General features: G+C 40.3%; 4 protein-coding genes across 4 annotated transcripts in view; all 4 read right to left on the bottom strand.

Annotated features, from left to right (window-relative positions):
* The window catches only part of LOC138025193 (phospholipase A-2-activating protein-like), a 32,683-nt gene extending 30,109 nt beyond the window's left edge, over nt 1–2,574 (bottom strand). Inside the window, exons 1-2 of the mRNA XM_068872390.1 lie at nt 2,287–2,574; nt 1,692–1,751 (exon numbers count right to left, since the gene is read on the bottom strand). Of these exons, the coding sequence (XP_068728491.1) occupies nt 1,692–1,751; nt 2,287–2,518 (292 nt within the window). The 5' untranslated portion in view covers nt 2,519–2,574. The remainder of the gene's footprint in view (nt 1–1,691; nt 1,752–2,286) is intronic.
* Nucleotides 2,575–2,744: 170 nt separating this feature from the next.
* Nucleotides 2,745–15,719, bottom strand: LOC138025217 (spermatogenesis-associated protein 20-like). Its single transcript, XM_068872427.1, has 3 exons — nt 15,605–15,719; nt 3,110–3,318; nt 2,745–2,978 (listed from the first exon to the last, which is right to left on the bottom strand). Exons 1-3 carry the CDS (start codon nt 15,613–15,615, stop codon nt 2,890–2,892), a joined length of 309 nt encoding a protein of 102 aa, XP_068728528.1. The 5' UTR covers nt 15,616–15,719; the 3' UTR covers nt 2,745–2,889.
* On the bottom strand, nt 11,979–14,146 carry LOC138025208 (adenosine receptor A2a-like). The gene has a single exon (XM_068872416.1). It carries the CDS (start codon nt 13,243–13,245, stop codon nt 12,352–12,354), a length of 894 nt encoding a protein of 297 aa, XP_068728517.1. The 5' UTR covers nt 13,246–14,146; the 3' UTR covers nt 11,979–12,351.
* Nucleotides 15,720–18,535: 2,816 nt separating the features above from the next.
* Nucleotides 18,536–19,735, bottom strand: LOC138037436 (trace amine-associated receptor 1-like). Its single transcript, XM_068883361.1, has one exon. It carries the CDS (start codon nt 19,733–19,735, stop codon nt 18,536–18,538), a length of 1,200 nt encoding a protein of 399 aa, XP_068739462.1.
* Between the last annotated feature and the right edge of the window lie 1,789 nt (nt 19,736–21,524).

Raw genomic sequence — 21,524 nt, 5'->3', positions numbered from 1 at the left:
TTCAATAAAACAATAATTATTTATTAGTTGAAGTTGGTGGCTGTTATGAGCAGAGTTACATGTATAGTCAACTGTATCAACAAGGGGCTTAATGGTCCCTTTCTCCCTTTCTGAGAGCATACCATTTCTAAAAGAACACTCCCAAATGCCACATTTTCAAAACAGTGCTTGAAATTAGCAGTCATCCGGTCTTCCCAGACAACCAGAAAGTTTACCGGTCAACCAATTTTTGGTAAAATGAAAGCCTGGTTGCCAGAAGAAAAAACAACCGGACAACCCACCCAAAAATAGAATATGAATTACATAAGCAGCACACAAAATGCAACTTAATTTCAATGTCCGATAGTGGTGTGATGTTAACAATAATTCATTTGCCGCACCTTTTTTAGATAGGAAAATACAAGACACAATATCACAAACATGCTCAAATTTAAACCAAGAATTCCCCAATGGACAGTTGCAGTATCGTTGACTTCAAAATTTACAGCAGAGGCTGTGTATCGGATAATCAATGTTTTATTTACAATGATGATAATTATAACTACCGGTATTCAATTCTTGTGATCGGTGTCTTGAAACTGAACAAATCGATGCTAAGTACTGCTGAAACTGCAATCTTGGACAAAACTCTTGGGAAAAATTCTATCTTAAGCATCATTTGGCACCCACTGACAAAATATATTGGTCCTTCTCCCCTCCCCCCCATAGCAATGTTGAAAATGTGATGCAAAATACTGTGCAAGCCTTTGGTTGTTGTTTCAACCAACATTGGAATGGGGGGAGGGGGAAAGTACAGTGTAGGAAGAATTTAATCTTTATCACACAGACAATTAGAGCGCCACATTTTCCCAACAAGTTGTGTCCAAGATTGTGGTTAACTTAAATAACTGGAAATGGTGAGTGGCTGATTCACATCCTTTCAAAAACATGCTATATGCATTAACTATGTCACTAAGATGAATTCTTCCAAAATGTCAATCAAAGTTTTGTGCACTTCTGCGATCAATTAATAATCAGTTTCTGTCAGGGTAATACACCCAAAATGCCACAGGCACACGCTTAGAACTATGGGATACCCAGCTCCAACGCCATGTGATTGCATTTCAATACAGCTTACATCGTAGGGGGTTTCCTAATGGGCAACCAAGCATTATCAGGGCAATAATTGTAGTTTCCCAGCTTTTGAAACAGGGACAACCTGGATTTACTTTTTAATTTCGATCACTGTTTCAAAAATTGATGATCATGTTTGGACGATTTCATGTTGCCATAGGTTTGAAAGAATTTTTTATTATATATCTTTAATTTTTTTTTAATTTAGGGGGAAAAGTAACACAATATAACCCTTCAGAGGTGTGTTTTACTGTGCAGTAAAAGGAAACCAACAGGCTCAATTTAAAATGCAGAAATTTCAAGAACCGGTTAGTTCCAAACGAAACAAAGTGCATTGCTGCAGTGCTGTATTCTTTCTTGTCTACCCCCCTCTTGAGCTGATTTGATACAAATTCAGCAAATTGTCTTTTCCCTTGTTTCCATGGTATGAAGTACAACACCACAGCATGGTACGATACATTATGCTTGTTAAATGCTACAATGGGCTTGGGCAACCAGGGCATTACTGCACTTCACTAGTTATTGTACATGCATGTAACAATTATTATAAACAACGTACAAGCTGTACATCAACTTACCAAGGGAATCCAATGTCCACACAAGAATGACATTATCATGACCACCAGTGACGATAAGACCTAGAAATTGTGTTACTTTTTGTTAGATTCTGATTGAGAACCTTACTGATTTAACGACAAAGAAAAATCATACGATGAGCAGACAATAAGAAATGCCCGTTAATTGAAAGTGTAGGGAAGATGCCTGTTTACAAACATTGTTTTTGTTATTCAAATTTACCAACCACAGGAACAAAAGACCTTTTCTTTCGACAGCCAATGAGGCTCTGGTTGGTACATGTACATTTATAATGACAATAGGCGACGTCTACGATATCTTCCTTTAATACACCGAACCTTCTTCCAAAAATACTTATGCTGCTCAAAGAACAAGTCATCTAAATAAATTTGAAGTAGTATTCAAAAACCCTATGTAAGAAAAAAATCCTCTCAAGTCTATATGCATTTTGTTCATTTTGTCGAGTCATTGAATTACCATTAAAAAATGTCTGAAGTCGACGTCTTCATTAAGTAAGTAAGTAAGTAAGTCAGTAAGTAACCTTAATGACACAGTTAATTTCTTTCACCTGGACCTCAATAAAAAGAGACAACGTACCATGTTGATATTTGTCCGTTGGAGGAATTGCACAAACAGATGAAATGTAATTTTCATGTCCACTTATGACATGTCCCTCTTCAAACCCAACTCTGTCTTGACAAGGAACCCACAGACGTGCTGTTCGATCTCTCGAAGCAGTTATAATACCCCCTTCTGGGAAGACGGCAGGACAAAGAGCTCTAACATCAAGTTCGTGACCACGAAGAACACAGCTCAATTTGTAAGACATTTTTAAAGAAATTGAAATCGCCTGCGGTTCTTTTCAGCTAGACAGTTCGTGTCTTATACATGACATGAAGTTTCTCACGTACCCAGAGTGCTCGGGCTTTTTGTTCAGCGGGCCGAGTTCTGCGTAAAGTAGTTACTTCATATATGATACCCTATAATGTACCGTTGTATAAATCTATCTTACTTTATTGCTTACTTAACTTCCTTTGGGTGCTTGGGCTACTTGAGGTGCTTAGGCTACTTGAGGTGCTTGCACCGGTTGGGATACTTGGGGTGCTTAGGCTACTTGAGGTGCTTAGGCTCCTTAAGGTGCTTGGGCTACTTGAGGTGCTTGGGCTACTTGGGGTGGTTGGGCTACTTGAGGTGCTTGGGCTACTTGGGGTGGTTGGGCTGCTTGAGGTGCTTGCATTGTAGAACAATGGAAACCATGATGATGTTTGTATCAGGATAGTAACCTGATACTTGAATTATCACAGCAGTAGTTTCAAAGAAAAAATCACCAATTTAGCCAGATAATAAAAAACTAAATTCTTAATTTCCTTTAATTAAAAGTCAACTTATCATCTTTGATGTTGAACAATATAACATATACCTTCTTTGAGTCTAAGTACAATGTTTGGATCACCCTCTGGACTGTTATAATATCCACCATCATCTTTATCCCAGAATAACTCATCCTGTTTCTGCTGTAACATCTCCGCCCATGCTATCCAATTATCATTAAAACTGGCCTCATATAGATCTAACAGTCCTCTGATCATAAATGTGTAGTCATCTACAAATCCTTCTATAGTTGATTCTCTGAAAAAAAAAAATGGAGTTTCTGTTTAATATTACATTTTTTTTATATTGTAGACTCTGAAAAAAATGTATTATGCATTGCTTCTTGTTTTGCTGACATGGGCTAGGATGTCATGTACCATGCAGTGAAATATGACAGCCATAAACCGTGAATGAATGAATAAATGAATGAATGAGCAAGGCGGGCGATGCTCACGCATCTCGTTCTTGCTCCAATAAATTGAGGCGTTTGCTATTCCTTAGGATACTCAGAACCGGAATACCAGTAGTTCAGTTATTGTTAATTTGCGCCCCAATAAAATTGAAAGATTTAAAACACCTTTAAAGTTCATTAACGGATGAAAACATCCATCAAAACAACCTCGTTCCCAGGGCTTATCCCTAGAAAGAAAAAAAGCCCTGGGAACGAGGTTGCCATCAAAACCCTCTTTTTAAAATCCCAGTGCACCTCCAGGCAATTAATACCCCCCATAGTGACAAAAATCTAATTGTATGCCTTAAATAAGGGGTAAAATTGAGCCAGAGACGCGACAACATTGACCTCCTTGGAATATTTAATATCAATTCCCTGCGTAAGAAATTCCGCGTCATGCGTCACCAACTGCTCTCCGCAAAAAAGCCCCGCGAACGATTCATCGGTTACCACAATGCGACTTACGTTTTTGTCGTATTCAAGCGTGCACGACACTCGTTACACAACGACAACTTGTACCAGTCAGTCTCGATGCATATAACCTCCGCAACGAAAACGAAACTGGACGGTCCTTCCAGATAAATATCCTTCCCATGAAGCCTTACGCTCCTGTATTCCAACTGCATACAATGGTCCATGGTTTTTGCAATTTTGTTTTTGACCAGGTGGCGTAAATCTATCGTGACTACTTGAAAGTTCAACTGAAAAATGAGTAAAGTGGCCAAGTTTGAGAGCCACATCTTGCAAAATTGTGAATAAAGTGGAATCCCGCTATACCACCACCCCATTAACACGACCACCTCGTTATCACGACCACTTTTTTGTGGCCCAAACTGCATAAGCCCACTTATTTTCTTATTTTGAAGGCCCCGTTAATCCGTCCACCCCGTTAATACGACCAAAGCTTCATGGTCCGGCGGTGGTCGTATTAACGGGGTTCCACTGTGTGCCTTTAGGGCGAGTCCAGGAATTTTACAGGTGTTTGTATCCTCTATGACCAGGAACCCATCACTAGGAGCGTACAACTCCCATACCAAGCCTATGTCACGGCATTTTTACAGACCGATTTATTTTTAGACTATCTTTTCCCTCGAAAAGGGAAGTTTCGGTACACGTGATACCGCATCATCATCAACTTTCTTTTTTTCTAAAGTTTCTCAGCTTCGCAGATAAACTATAGAGCAAAAGAAAGTTCGAGGAAAAGTCTCGCACGAAAGAATGGGGATAATGGAGTATTGGGATTGGTCAATAGGGTTCCCGCGGGAGTTCCATATTCGCGGCAAATTTAATGTAAAAATAAATATGTCTATGAAAACGCCGTGACAGGAATATAGGGCAGCCGTACGCACCTAGTGATCATGGTGATGGGCTCCTGGTATGACCCATTTTGTGGTAAAAAAAAAAAAACGTCCGAGTTTACGAAGCTATAACTTTGTGCGATTTTGAAAGATGCCACTGCCAAACTGACTGTCTTACCAACTGTAAGGGACCAGTCATTATTAAGCGGGGGGAGGGCTACTATATTTAGGGGGAGGGTCACTATTTTTTTAGCCTCACTTTGGTGAGAGCCATTAAGAAAAAAAATGCCTTTTAGGGGAGGTCACAGTTTTTTTTTGATGGAGTAAGGGGGGAGCGCCAGAGGTTTTTGGACCCCTTAGAAGGGAGGGCCACAACTTCTTGGCCAAACGTTTTTCTCAGTATAGTAGCCTTCCCCACCGCTAAATAATGACCGATCCCTAAGGGCTCTTTCCAGCAGTTTGAGAGATCGTTTTCGCTGCATGGTCAAGCCTGAAAAGACTGTCTACCCAAGGTCAATTACGGAATGGAATCAACTCCTAAGGAAAACAGGATTGTCCAAGCACTTCACTGCACAACTGTTTTTAAAAATGCAATTTCAAACATTTATTAACACTTCTTAACTTTTTTTTTCTTTGTATTAGAGCGATCTAATTAAAATGCTCAGTATTGAGCGACAGACCTAAACGGTAAATTAAAAAAAAAAGCAAAAGTGCACCGACGGTCTATGCACTTGAATAACTGACGAAACCCTGAGGTAGCGAAAGAGACTAAATCAGTACACCCAAAAGAATTCAATTAGGCTTAAGCTAGCCTTATAATAGGTCCTAGAGAAGATTATGAAATAAGAATAATAAAAATAAATAATTAAAAATCGCTACCTAAGCAAGTCAACAACTAACCCGGCTTCTTGATTGAATGTAATGCTGTTTTCATAAAAAGAAAAAACAGCTTAAGCTCATTTCTCTGGACTGGTGTCAATACTAAAACAAACACGCCATATTAATTTCTTCACACAACATGGAATCTTTCCAAAAAATGTTTCTTTGATCACACAGTATTTTCAGGCTTGAGAATTGTCGATTTTACACTTACTAAACTCCGTAATGTATACTATCAGCTCTTGGATTTGGATGAACTTGTTAATGTAAATCAGTTTCCATGCATGCGCTTTTGATAAAGTGATTGAAAGGCTCAATTCCGAGTTTATTAATTCCTTGATCTTCAAATTGCTGTAGTTTCCTTCTAACGTTATGGCTCTTTCCGCGTTTTTTTTTTTTTTTTCGTTTTTTTTTTCAGCCACGAGAGGTTCTTGTTATATTTTTGCCGGAATTGAAACCAAATTTTGAATTTTTTGAAGAAAAAGAAGGGGCAAAATAAGGATAGAAGCGCGGGGTATCGGAACATATTGGAAGTCTAGGGAGCTGGGAAATAAGGACGGGATGAAGGGGATCCCCGATCGATATCCCCGGCAAATACGGCACTGCGCACGATTCTCCCCAGAAATGTTCCCATACATTATATATATATAGAATATCTGTTTAGGAGCTTAACCATCAATAAAACACATTGTTATCCTTCATCATGCGATCAGTTACCAATTTTATTTCGATAAAACAGTTACGTTTTCCCTCATTTTGAATGATGCTTCAAACGGTAAAGAAAAGAAAAGTTTTACCAACGTAGTTATCTTTACCAAACTAAAGAACGACAAGCATCTTAATCACTTCTCGATAAGTCCCTTCCTCGATATTTATCTTTCTTTTAGCTGAATTTTGACAGAGTCTGGCTTAAAACCAACAGATTCTCTCAGATCATCTGCCATATGGCAAACTTGCGTGTTATATCTGCAGTGTTTTTTTATCGCCTTTTCACAACAAAATATTCGGGGTCAATGGTACATTTTTCTTGGCACCATTCTTGTGTGGGATGCGCCCTTTGCACATTTTCCTGTGGTTTAAAGATTATACTTAAAGTGACAAAACGCAGCAAACAAAGGCTTATAATCTTGTTTGGGAAGGGCGATATTTACATGTCTTGGAGAAAAATCAAAAGGCTAAACCAAAATTAAGAACATTTTTAGACGCAAAATGGTTGTCCCCCGTGGGTTAGGGAGACCATGTGGGAGGGGGTAGCTGACACCTCAGCTTATTGAACTCGAAACATTGCTTTCAATGCAACCATTTCTTACAGTAAAACTCCCCTAACACACGGTACCTTGTTTAAAGGAAATTATAGTGAGGCAGATTGATCGTTTTGGCCAGTAATAAGATCAGTAAAATATTCATGTTTTCTCTTGCTCTATTGATAAATTGTAACGCGAGCAAGTTATGCATGGGATGGTAGCATGGGAGAGCCGGCAACAGAGGTTGCCCTTAAACGTCTAAACAATCCTTCCTTTCAAACCTCGTCCTCCAATATCGTACAAATTTCTAAGGCAGACGACGAACGACAGGTTAGGTTTATGAGTGTAAAAGTATATTTAACCTAGTATGCTTTTTGAATATTAAAAAAAAACAAAACTAACACGCGCTAAAAAAGACCACCGCCAGCTCAACAATGTTAATTTCAATAATCATACTGTCGTCTGAGGGTTTATTCAAACATAATTAAAGGGTACCTTCCCGGTGAAGCACAGACAGAATACTACAAACAACGCCGCTACGCGATTATTTCCTTCTCATCAGTTGTTTTCCGGCATTTATCCTTTACTGCGATGGAAAATGACTGCACCGAAGTCCCGCAGGGGTACAAAGGAATATTGGTGACGTGCACAGTGGTCCAAACTGTTATACCCCAAATAGTCAGTTAGCTTTAAACCCCAATGGTGACCACCATCTGACTTCTGGTTATCATATCACTAGTTTGTGAAGCATACAGAGCACGAGAATACAGAGTATGATCACCTGAGAGATCAGTTGATTTGACTTTTAAACAACTTCCCTCTCTATGGAACAACAAAATGTGTGGGAAATATAAGCAGAACACGTATGTTGATATTAGCTGATTATAAGGTTAAATGTGGATGCAAAAAAGGTCCAAAAAATAATAAACAATCATGATAGAATAATGACCAAATAAACAGCTAACAAGGAAAGTCAATAAAGAAACCCGTTCTAATTAAATGCAAATCTGTTTTAAAATAAGATTAAGGGGATTTCTCCAGAATTGTGTCTGGACTCAATCTACAAACACGCAAGCAGGAGAGATTCTTTGTTCAATTAAATTGGCCAACCAAAAATATTCATGGCAAGTTTTTTCCAGACAGCTGTGCAGTGCGTAGGAAATAAAATATATTGTGAGTAGGCTAGAAAATATCTGGGGGGAGTACATGAAGGGGTTTAGGGAATCCGTCTTTGTATCAAATAGGGATAAAACTTAGAAAACATTTCTCAAAAGTCCCTTTTCTTACGTTTTGCGCCATAGCTCATTACTAAATTTTTCTGAGATTTGATGGGTCACGCATGGAATTTTGTTAGATACGGTTATTGTCGGGTTTTTTTTTTTAACCAAAACATGTTCTCAAATTATCTACCATAACGCTAACAACTTGTCTTATCATTTGCAGTGTCTCTTTATTAATTTTTAACAAAGAAATATTTGGGGTCAATGCCGGGGGGGTACTCCCTTATATCAGTTGTACAGGTATGTGCCGCCCCAAGGGGTATCGGGTTTTTGAGCCGTTTTGGTCTGAAAACGGGTTTAGAGTTTGACCATATGGTCTTAAATCGGGTACCGTTTTCAAGGGAACAACCAGAGCGTATGAACGTATTTGTCTTTTTAACTCCAAATGAATAATAGAGAAAAAGTGGTAACCAAAATATATCATTTGAGCTGAATGTTACTAATTCTTGGCTACGGCACTAATGCGAAGCATAACTACGCTACAATAAAGCCGGGAGAAAAATTGTAACCTCAACGTCAGGTCTGAAAAAGGGTGTGGAAACTGGAATGTTTTGGTCTGAGATAGGATCAGGATTTGTAGAACTGGGCGGCACACCCTACCAGGAATTCGAAGGAGTAACCCCCCTCCCCGGGGGGGGGGTCAATGGTACATCTTACCTGACAGCTCGCGCGAGGGATGCGATTATTCACCACCATGACTATTAGATGACTTAAGTCCTTTAAACATTTTCCTGTGGCTTAAAGATAATCCTTAAGTTAAAAAACATAACACACTGCGGTTAGGCTATTATGTTGCAGGTTTTCTTTACCCACTATGTGATATGAATTAGTTTTATTACCAAGCCATAGGACAACGAAGTCGACGGAAAGAAGTATTCACCTCCTTTCACATCCTTCGCTTCAACTCCAGCGCTACACGCCCTTGACACAAATATCTTTTAGGGAGAGAACAGGAGATAAGTCAGGCTCAACAGTTCCCCCTTCCCCCCTCCCCCTGCCTTGAAAATAACAGTCTCTACGTGTTTTCCCCCACTTGCCTAGGGAGCTTAAGAAACGAGGACGGCAACGGAAACGAAAACGCCACAAAACGTGAAATGAGCAAATTTTAGGCCGTTTTGTCGAGAACGCAAGCGTTTTTCTCTTTTTTCCCTAACTTTGACAGACACCGGTTCATAGTACCTTAGTTCCTGCAGGCATCTACCAATAAAAAAATTGGAATGATCGCCAAAGTGTAGCACAGGCAGCCCAATCATAGCATGCCAGTTCTGGGGTTATTTATGGATTTGAACTGCTGTACATACACTGTATTGTACACATATGTAAAAATTACTACTACTACAGTTGAGGGTGTTAGCCAACACCGACTCGAGAATGAAATAAAATAGCATTTATCCTTATTTGATGGTTTCCTCAGTTATCCTGTGCACTCAATGGCCAAATTTCAGGCATTTGCACTTGAAAATTGCAGAAGATTGAATCAAGTTGTAGTTGTTCCTAAGCCATATTATGGAGATCATCTCTAGTCTAAGTTGTCAAAGAAAAATAAATCCAAAATATGCAACACATTCTTATCTTTAGTTAATCAATATCCCTTACTGTTGCCGAATCTGGAGCACTGTCCAACAACATTTCATCAGATTATGCAAAGCTGTTTTGTCGTTAATACTTAAAGCCCTGTTTCAAACACATCACTGCGACATGCTGGCCGCGGTCCGTATAAAATGATTGATCAGTTACTGAGGAAAAATGCGGAACGAAAAACTTGACGTCTGTCTGCAAGTCATCACTTATGTGCCTCAGGCGCGAGCGAATGGTCCTCAAGCAGAGTTCAGCTGTGTTAACCCCTAAATCCTAGATCAAAATTTAAATTCTCATTCCTTGCACCTACAGAGTTCCTATAGAAGTAATGGGTTAACTTGTTAATCAAATTCCTCGCGTGTGATCTTGACCTTAATTCTCGAGACCATTCTCTTTTATAAGGTGTTGAAATTACAAGGAAAAATTTGATGCTGATCACTCACTTGGGTTTAAGGGTTAAAGCAATGTTTTAACGCAGAGAGAGTGTATACTGAACCATGTATCGATTAAAAGTAAATGCTCCCGTTTGTTGTGTACTGAACCATGTATCGATTAATTAAATACTCCCGTTTGTTATGTTATTATTACATCGCATAGCAACTCAATGGCCCTTGAGAGTGAAGACCACGTTAATTGAACAAGGAAGCGTTCATAATGGCTTCATAATTCGCCGTGTGTATTGAATTTTGCGAGTTAGCAATGCTCAACGAAGAGCTGTGTCAAGTCAATGTCGTTGCCGGCTTTGAGGTCAGTTTGTTCGAGCTAAAATCGGACAGCAAGCAAGGACGTTTTTAGCTGAAGTCCTTTCACTAAAATAAAAAGTAAAAGTAGTTTCTATAGAAACACTTCAACAAAACAAATGCCGAATATTTCAGAGGTATCTCAATATAGCGTCCAGTTGAGTGCAGCGTCGGCGAATTCTTTTATGCATCTCGGGCACTATTCTGCATGCCAACGTTAAGATGACAATCCAAAGTAATTATTATAATTAGACTAGTTACTTCGTTTTGGCTGGGTAAAATAGTCGCAGCATGGTTATGGTATCGTTAAATATATATCGCCTTCAATCGCATGATAATATATTTACTTACGGTTTTTTCCGTTACTAAGAGACATTCTGTACGATCCTCACGGGAGGAATGCCTGTAGTCCAATTCTCTAACACATCAACACTCAGTAATACGGAAAGATACGATAATTATTCATCATGAGTAAGCATGAAATTCCACATAGCGGCTTAGAGGTTTTGCAGCTATTTTGAATGGCACTGTTTTGCTCTTATTCCCTTTTTTTATCTTTTATGTTAAACGGTCATCATTTATTAGTAGGCAGAAAAGGTGGTCGAGGAACCAACAAATTGCTGATAAAATGACTTCCTAACATGATTTGTGTCGAAGTGTCAGTACGACCAAAGAATTTCCAACATTATTTAGCTAATTACTGAGTTAACTCCGACAAGTTAAGGCGACTAATTATTCAAAGTATCAACCTCTGTATCTTGAAATTCTCGGATTCTGCCAGAGTAAATGAGAAAGTTCACTGGAGAGTTTGAAGGCACCAAAGTTCGGGGCCACATTCAGTTGGAGCAGCGAGTTTTTCAAAAAGCTAAAACTACACGAGCCCGTAATTCTATTCCCTGAGTAAAGATGGTTCAATTGCTCTTCCCCCGAAACAAAGAAATGGTGCACAAAAACAAAGGAATGGCCGCCATGTTGGTGCGCAAGGCTAACCCTCTGGGAATTGAACTCTATTTTTATGCAAATACTTTCTTTTGTTTTACTGTACCAATATGGCCGCTGGTCGCGTGACTTAAAACGATCTATCAGATTGAAAGAGATGGGTGTAATTAATTACAGTGTCAGTACAGAAGAAAACAGAATTCGATCATAAAAAGTGACTTCGGGCGTCATACATACAGATTATTTTCGTTTTGTTTTCTCCAGGTTAGACCTCGGTATGCGATAAGTTTACACCGGCATCAGCCTAAATCAGGTGTGACCATCCCTCCTCGGCCATTTTTCTGTTGGCAGGCTAACGCAGATTTCTTGAGTATAGACGAAGCCACACAGACGGCTCACGGAAATTATCAAATGAGTGTGCTGAGCTCGAGGTAACGGAAAGACATAAACTGAAGGTCTGGAAGAAACAGTTAAATTAAATCATATTTAACACCACGTTACAAGCTCTCAAACGGTGTTGTTCTAGTTTAATCACACTGATTTTCAAACTTTTGAAAAACTCTGCGGCTTTTTTAATTTATTTTCTTAAGTTCCAAGAAAATGTTTATGAAATGACGATATATCGAGGCTAGAAGTAAAATACTACATAACAAAAATTAAAATCTGCCACCACTCAGTACAGCGGTTACTTGCATTCCCTGAGTAAAGATGGTTCGTTTGCTCTTGCTCTTCTATCTTAGGTTTTTCGATTTTCTCCCCAGCTAAAGTTACTGTTCTATTTACTAAACCGACAAAAGTCCACATCAAAGCTTTCGGACGCATATCAAAGCAAAACCTTAGTAAAAATGAAGTACCGCATTCATAATAGCTTGTCGTCCAAATTCACAACCAAAACACCTTTCGGCGTATTTTGGCGTACACATCACGGAAGTCCGGTATTCGCGCGGTGTAAATCCAAAAGTTCATGGCAGAGTTGGAGAAAGCCAGAGTAAACAGCCACATGAAGGTGGGACCGTCAAATTTTATGACTGCGGCAAATAAGGCGGCTATCACGGGCACCCAGCAGACAGTGAACACACCAATGACTATGGCCAGCGTGCAAGTAATGCGTACTTCCATGCGCGAACTCATCTCAGAAGATGAAGGCCGACCTTTAAGCTTGTTTCTTTTCCTCTTTTGGTAGAACACAAATGCGAGGATAATTAGATAGGACAAAACAATGATGAGAACACACAGACCATACAAGATGCCAACCAAAAGTCCCCTTGGAATGGACTTTGGAAGGACGAATGTCAAAACTGTAACCGAGATCGAATACACCCAAGAGATAACCAGCATTGTCGTCAATCCACATTTATTCATGCGTGTTTTATGGCGTAAAGGAAAGCAAACAGCGATGAGACGGTCCACGCTGATGGCAGCCAAGTGTGCAACGGACGCAGAACATGAAATGCTGGACAAAATCATATATGGAAAGTTCAGATGTGCCGTGGAACAGTCCTCGAAGAATGTTCTCTTGCTGAAGATTTTCAACAGGAGAGGCTCGCAAACCAAGGTGACGATCAGATCAGCGATGGCTAGGCTGAAGAGGAGGTAGTTGGAGCTGCGACGTAGACGAGGATTTATAAAGACGGCCAAGCACACCATTACGTTTCCAAGTGTTCCAAACACGCAAATCATGGCATTGACTGCAATCAGAGGGATGCCATGGGCTAATGGAAGAGCACAGTCTGCTTTGAATGACGGGATCGGTGTGTTTTCCAACGAGGAATTCATGGCTAAGTCGGTGGAATAGGAGAGGACTGTGATCTGATCTTGAAGGGCAGGAATACAAGACTGCAGATTCGGTCGCTTGCGAAAACTTAAATGACGGCCGAAGTCTGTAAAATTAAGTCAGTCTGCAACCTGTATCGCTTTCCCCCAAAACACTGCGGTCCGTATCGCTTGCATAAGCACTAAACGACGTCAATATAACGTGGGGTATTGAGTTCTTGTAGCTTTAATCTTCTTTCACAAGTGTTTTTTTCCTGATTACTGAGACACGTCCAAGTTCGTAGACAATTTATGACGTACTTGATATATGCAGAAATAAAATGGAGATAGATATTTCAAGAGCATTCTGAAGCACTTCTTCTAAAATGGAGATAGATATTTCAAGAGCATTCTGAAGCACTTCTTCTACGGCGACAACAGCGATTGAATCAGTCTCAACACGAGTTTTAAATTTGTTTCTCACTCCTCAATGATATTCTTCTCGTTCATTAGCGTTTAAGAATGTGTAACCACCAAATGAGCAACACTGAAATTGTGCCAAATTGTAGTGATATCACCTTTTTAGAATTTATCAGTGATGTATCAGAAGAATTACAATTCGGTCTTTAAATTATCAGTGTAAGTAAACTATTTTGATATTATCAATATATGCCAGTTCAGTATCAGCGGAGCTATGCATCAAAAAATGGTCGAATATCCTCTAATTACTGTCACTTCCGTAAGCAGCCCAATATGAACAAAAAGGAAACTTAAAGGCATACATACGATGAACTGCAAAAAAAACTAGCGCTGTTGTTTGTATTGTTTGTCTCAATTTTTGGTGATGATTTTCTTATTTATATAATCTGAAATTTATTGTGAATGTTCCTATCTCTCGAGTAAATAAAACATACAAATTTATCATCTTCAAGGAATAGCGAAGTAGTTGCAGTAAAGAGACATTTTAGCCAGAGTTAGACGTGTCGATAAGGAGGTGTGCTAACATTCGCACTTTGCCCAGCGCCAAGAGAGAAGTGCAGTTATTTTAAAGGTTGGTTTTTTTTACCAAGGAGATTTCTATGCTTGACATAAAGTAGCTAACACTTTCAGTGCTCTCAAACTTTCTCAAGTTCGTTGTTCAAATCCAAAAATGGATGCCAAATCGACAAATGCGTGATGTTGTGCACGTCCCAGGGCTCTTTATGCAGTGCACCCTGCAGGAAACGCTTTTGATGACGAAGCCTTCACTGACCGTCACTAGCACTCCACTTGGAAACAATTGGGTGCTATTGCGCACATCCCAATCGCAGTACTGTCTCTCGCCCGATCTGTTGGGCAGCTCAGCTAACCTCTCTATGGAAGCTTGTGTCATTAAAAACGATTCGATAACATAGGCCTGTTTTGTTTGAAATGCTTGTGTTTCCGACAGATCGTTCTAGCTCTGCAGTTATTTTGACATTCTCGTCCCCAGAGGCCGCGATTCTTTCGGTCAGCACCAAGAATAACGACCTCTGGTTGGCCAGAGGTCGTTAGTCTTGGTGCTGATATTCCGACGAGGTGAAAAAAAATTTCAGAGCTCTCTTTTGAATTATTCATTCATCACTATGGAACATTCTGTAGTTTGTCTCGCTAAAATATGCGTTTAAATTCTTTCAACAGCCTCAAAACCCGTAAAAGATAAGGAAAGAAATAGTTTCATGTGAGAAAATTCAATGTCATATCAGTTTTGTCGTTATTTGTCGTAAGTCATGTCGTTATTAAGAGGGTTGAGTTAAAAGCGTCGTCAACGATGCAAAATAGAATGGGACAGATAGATTTGAGGTTCTTTATTGTGGCCCATACTGGTCATAATTGACTTATGTACTTGTTTGTTAGGTGTAGATCTAGTAAGAATGTTACTCCACTTGCCCCATGCTATCTTCAACCATGTGACAAGGCGATCATGTTCATGGTCAAAGCAATACAATTTATTTTTTTGCAGAATTTGCATAAAAATAAAGTTTACTTCACTCCATGACGTCACATGCAAACCAGCAATTAAAACATCAAAATGCATACCAATATAATCCATAACAATGGTGGCTATTGTAAAATGCCTCAATCTACAAAAGCCTTCGACACATGTGAATGAAGTGGACCAGACTGGCCACTGAGTTCCACACAGTAGTTGCTCTAATAGGGTTTTAATTTCACGAGATAAAAATCAAGAAATGGAACATGAGAGATTCGCGCGCGCCAAAGGCGCGCGCACTCTCTCACTTTTCGTGGAAGGAAAGAAGCCCTTCTTCACCTTTGCCAGTCAAGTAAACACGTTTTCCCCTGTACAAATGGTAATTATAAGCAACCATCACTAAAGCACAGAGGATTTAATTAAAGCGCTAACCTGCATATCATGCTGTTGCGACACGTTGTTCTTCACATAAGCTTGACGTCTTTTTCAATCGACACATGGATAAATCCCCCTACTATTCCACGAGAGTGTCCCAGGGAACGAAAGCAGCCAAAGTCTACGCGGGTTTTCCCTCACATGAAGCAACGGCGAACTGCCTCTGTAATAAAAAGAAAACAGAAGTTCCGAAAAGCGCATTTGCCGCCACTGGCGCCACCAAACTGGAGTCCGCGTTACGCTGGATCAGCGTTACATGTAGCTCCGAGAAATTCCCGAACTACTCCCGGAAATTGCGGTTTAGCACTTCATTGGGTTGAAGTACAAACAATTCCCATCGATTTCAACGTATAAGCGACTCATCCCCTGGATAAAGTAATTCACCTTTTGAAAAGGACAGATATTGCCTGTGGATAATGAGACAAATATATAGTAATAAAACGGCGAGGGAAATTGAGCCATCGTCATCGAGACAAGAGGTAAGTGATGTAAATTTTTTTTATGTCCACTTTCACTTAATTCCAACCGTCTGTATGAACGAGAACAAAATAGGAGTCGAATGTCTTCTGGCAAATGGGGCCTTCCAAAAGTTCTCTTAAGTACCCCGGCCTATGAAGCGCTCAGGCATGGGCGGAATAGAGAAGAGGGAAAATTCATACCCAGCAAGCCTCAATTTTCTGACTTTTCCATTTAAAGAAGAAAGTTATACAGCATTAGACAAAATTTTAGTCTTGGTAAAAAATAGAATTTCTTTTTGTCTAAACTAATTAACGTAACTGAAATGACCATGATAACGACACTCTAGACAAGGTTCGATACATTAGATTTGTTAATTTGTCACAACTCAGTGAGACGTCTGCTGTTATTTTGTGTTTACTAGTTCCTAGTCTTTTGCTTCGTACATTTAAATTCAAATTCACTTGTAAAATAAATAGCGATCAGACACTTCTGAAGATGCATGTTGATGCGAAACGTTACGTTTAAGCGGAAATGCATTTCATGCAAATGTTCAGATGTTTATAACCGTTTTGTTTTTATTGAAGCTGAACTGGCCCAAGACACTGAAACAATTTTTTGAGAACACTTAATGTTATATTCTCAACTTTTTCCCTACTCCCCCTCCCCGGGGGGGGGGGGGGGGTACTTCGCAGCAAAAGGCTAATGGGAATGTGCCGCTGGATGGGGTCCCATTTTCACGACTGGATTGACTATAATGGGGTTAGATTTTTAGTAGGGTTACCAGAATGGGGTTGCATACTTTCGGGATTTCTTGGGCAAGAAAATTTTGGTAAGTAGGGATTTAAATATGCGAAGATTCGCGGTTAAAAAGTGGTTACCTTATTTCGTGCTGCTGTTGTGATATTTAACAGTCGAATCGCATTGAATTCCGCTCTTCATGAAACCAGAACCGTGCTGCCAGAGTCCTGACCTCGTCTGCTTTTGACACTAGTACTGAATACCTTTTTCAAGTGTTGAGCTGGAGAAGGCTTGAATCTCAGCGTCAGATACAAAAAGCTTGCATGGTGTATAAATCACTGAATGGACTCGCACCCGGTTATCTTTGATCTAGATTTGGTGAGCGTAGCGCCATTACTGAATATTCTCTTCGCAACACTGAAGATAAACTGGCTGATCCCCTACCCCGCACCAACTTTCTTAAGAATAGTTTCAGATATAGTGGCGCGGTATTATGGAACAGTCTGCCAACCCATGTGCGGCAGGCTAGGACTTAAGAATCCTTTCACGCTGGCTGCAGTGGCTTCTTTTAGCGTCATTGTTTAATTCACACGGCTCTCACGTAAAGCAGTTCACTTAATTTATTTGTAGTTTTAGTTTTAGATAGATGGTATCATAAGTATTTTATAGTAGTAAATATGTTAAGTAAGTAAATAAGTAATTAAACGAGTAGTAAATATTTTAATTCATAAGTAAGTACTACTTAATTTACTCGTAGTTTTTAGTTTTAGATTCATGGTATTATAAGTCTTGTAAATATTCCTATTCATAAATATGTACTGATGAGAAAACCGTGTATAAATAAAGTTATTTGATTTGAACCACAACTTAAACATTAACCACTTGCACAAGATGCATAAACGGAAAGTGACTAGTTTGGGATCGCGAAAATTACATTTGTTTAAAAGTGACTTAGATGGGGTCTATAACTGGCATCAAAATAGACAAAAACGGGGTAGGGGTTCTGAGAGGCCAGCGGCACATACCCAGCAAAAATTGACCCAAGTACCCTCCACCCCCCCCCCCCCCCTCCCTCCCTGAAATCACTTGGGTCATTACTATCGCTGCAAGACTCTATCTTGGTTATAAAAGCAAGCTACTGTAACAATGCCGGTGGATCATTAGTCTCGGGAAAGACTCAGTTCCACTTTCCCCTTCTTCCCCTTAGCAATGTTGAGGTTTAACGGCTTAGAAAGCAAGATTACTCCATGGACTACTCAAGTGATTTAATATTGCCAGGGGGGAAGGGGGGGAGGGGTAAAAAAAAAAACAGCAGTAAATCGAGAAAGCTATGCGCTCCTAAAAGGGTGGGAATATGCAATTTCTAGCTTGCTAGTTTTCGCACGAGGTTGACAAGTGTCCTTACACTGGAGCAAGGCTAAAGGAATCCTAGGTCACTTAAATCACTTTCTGTCGTAACCAGGTCCCAGGTCCCAGGTCTCATGTAACAAAATTTTATTTTGCTGCTCTCCGCACAATCTTGAGTAAACGGAGCTTGCATGTTCCTCTCTTGTTGTGTAATAAGTAAATGATCCATTTAGCGCTCACTGAAAACAAGCCAAAGTATACGTAAGTGTTTGTTTACGGAAAAGTCTTTATAAACTGTACCAGACAACAACCCATAATCTACCCCCATGATAAACAGATGGTAAATGCATGGTGCCTTACATGTCATTCTACAAAAAGACACAATTAGAAAGTGGAAAACTCCTCTGGATTTTCGTTGGTTTCCCATGCTCGCCTCTCTGTAAGAAACCATGCAAACGTTTGTTCTTTTCTTTCTGATGTACCGATTTGTTTGGTCGCCTCGCTCACTACCACAGTTGTAGTCCCATTCTTGCGTTTCCATAACTTGTACTGTTTGAAACGATTTGCAAACACTGAAATTGAAGTCTTGTTGAGCCGCCTTACTCCGAAGATTGCCGAGCACAACGGAAATTTTCCGAGGTACTTCCGAATGATTTTCGCCCACGTCGGGCTCTTTAAAGAGTAAATGATGGGCTTGACAATGCAATGACACCACATGAGCCACTTGAAGCTTGTTTTGAAACCCCGTGGAATGTGCCCAACCTGCAATCCGTCTAAAAGCATCATAAAACATGCAGGGAATACTTGAAATAGGCTAGTGCCTATCACAATTTTTGACGTCAAGGCGGAACTCGCGTAGACATTAATCGCTAACTTTTGTGCGTTGGAAAGAGCTATTGGACACACGCTGTGGTTTTTGCGTCTGATAACCTTGCCAATTTGATAGTAACAGTACAATATCAGAAATAATGGCATTACTGCGAAGACAAATATTAAAGAAATCACTGAGAATAACGCCAAGCCTCGGAGGGGATGTAAATATCGGCGTCCACATACGTAGAATCCAGCAAAAAACTCCACCTTAACATGATTGGTCAGTAAAGGCAACCATGGAAACGCACCCAGAAAGCTGACACCCCAAGCTAACGCAGCTAGTAGCATGGCATCTCGTAAGCTAATAGCACGGAGCAGTGGTCTCACAATTACTAAATATCTTTCGACTGCAATTATAGTCATCTGTAAGACTGTTGTCTGGGTGAAAAACAAGTTCAAAAAACCATTCGCGAAGCAGAACTTGTCGCCAAAAATCCACCCATCAGCACCTACAGATACTAATGCGAATGGAATAACTAAAATGCTTGTTCCGAAGTCCGCGAGGGCTTGGCTCACAATGAGCATGTTGGTAGCTGTTTGCATTCGAATGTCTGTGTAAACTGCATGGATCACAATTGCATTGCCAACTATGGACGCCAGCATTACCAAGGCCAGCGGTATTATTTTGAGGACTTTGACAGCGACATCGGAAGTGACAAAAATCAGCTCCTCGGTTGTTAAATTGGCTTCTGTGTGATTCCACAACGCCATGCTGACACTCGCAATCGACTGTGTGGAACTTGGTTGTTAACTTTTCATGCCCATCCTCGTTGGTGCTTTTAATCTTTTGCCTGTGAAAGAGAGTGAAACTCACTAATCTGAGCGTTTTAATGCCTCTTTCGAGAACCAGCAACACTTTTGGTATTTAGTTAAAGGGATAATTTCCCGAGACAGTTGCGGGGAATCGAGCATAAACTCAAGGGACATGTCTCGATTTGATTCGCTCGAAAGTCGCTTTTAGGAGGAAAGCAAAGGACGGAGGATTTAATGTCGAAAAAAAGAACAGAAAAGGCCAAGTTGGAGTTTTTTCATACATCCAACCAATATTCATTCGTTCGTGTGTTTGTTTTTTTAATATAGTTTATTATCGAAATAGGATCAGTGGTTGTAGCATGTTTTCACACGATGAAGTCTAATTTGATTACTATGCTTGCTATGCCTAAAAACCTGGCCCGTAGCCAGAAACACTTTTCAACCGAGGCACTGTTTTAAAAGATGCCCTGGAATCGAATTTTACTTTTGTTGTTGTTGTTGTTGTGGCTGCTTGCTACTAAATCTACTGAATACATAGGCGAAAAAAAAATATTAGGAAATTTCAACCGAGGCGAGTGCCTCGGTTCGCCTCATACTGGTTACGGGCCAGGAAACGGAACACAAATCACAAAACGGAAAGAAGAAGGAGAAGATGCTAATAAGTGCAATACTAGCACAAGTCAGCTGAAACTCAAGCATGACAGGATCACATATATATGATAAATTTGCTTGATACTGATTTTAACAATTTCTCCCTACTACGTCAACATATGAGGGGGTGGAGGGTGGGGGTGGGGATGGGAAATGTGTAGGGTTAATATAGCGCATGGCGTCGGCATGCTTGGGTTAAGACGCTCCGCGAGTTAAAACAAAGCCTTTGTAACAGATTTGTTGTTTGAACTCCCAGAGGACGGCGACGGCAACGAGAACGCCACAATAGGTTTAATGGGCAAAAACATTCGCTCCGCGCGTGCGTTTACATTTTGGTACATTTCTTTCCCGTCCTCTGCAAAACAACAACGTGACTCACGTTGTTTTCTAGAGAACGTGAACGCATGACGGCAAATTTCTCTTTCCTTACTTTGATGCTGTTCATTGCAATTTAGCCTGGATAGTACGCCAGCATTTTCTAAGTTAAACAAATTAGAAAAATCGCGAAAAAGTTACAAAAACGAGAAGTTATGTTACATTTTGAAATGACGTTTTCATCGCCGTAGCCGTCGTCGTTGCTTAAGCTCCCTATTGTGTCCCATCTTGGCCGCCCGTTTTAATTTTGTTTTTGTCTTTAATATCTGGCCTGGATTTTTGAAAACGGGGTCGCTCATTTGTAATGTTTGCCCTGAAATTCCAGGCGGAGTGGCCCGCTATTTTTGAGGGAAGTTCCGTCAAGGCAGGTCTGGCCGATGTCTGCAGGGATAGGGCTAATCAATAGGCCATGGGTGTTTGGCGTCGCCAGCTCAAAAGGGGTGGGGGAGACACCAAAAATGGGCATTGTCAGTTGTTTGTTCTTGAAAGCTAGTTAAATGGGAAGTACGTCAGTGACTTCTCAGCCATTTCTGGGCTTAGCTTGGGTTGATTTCCAGTCAGATAGACTGTGGGCTCTTTGCAGGGCTCTGTCCTCTAACACCATAGTCCACTGCGGCCTCTGGTGCCAAACCCGGGCTCGGTTTGGAGGGGAGGGGGAGTGAGGTTTGCTGACGTGAAAGTTGATCCCTTTCTTTGATTGAAAGCATGTGGCTGACTGTTA

The sequence above is a fragment of the Montipora capricornis genome, chromosome 2 (assembly GCF_036669925.1).
Source record: "Montipora capricornis isolate CH-2021 chromosome 2, ASM3666992v2, whole genome shotgun sequence".
In the NCBI taxonomy this organism is placed as follows: domain Eukaryota; kingdom Metazoa; phylum Cnidaria; class Anthozoa; order Scleractinia; family Acroporidae; genus Montipora; species Montipora capricornis.
This window is presented reverse-complemented; position numbering and strand designations above follow the sequence as displayed.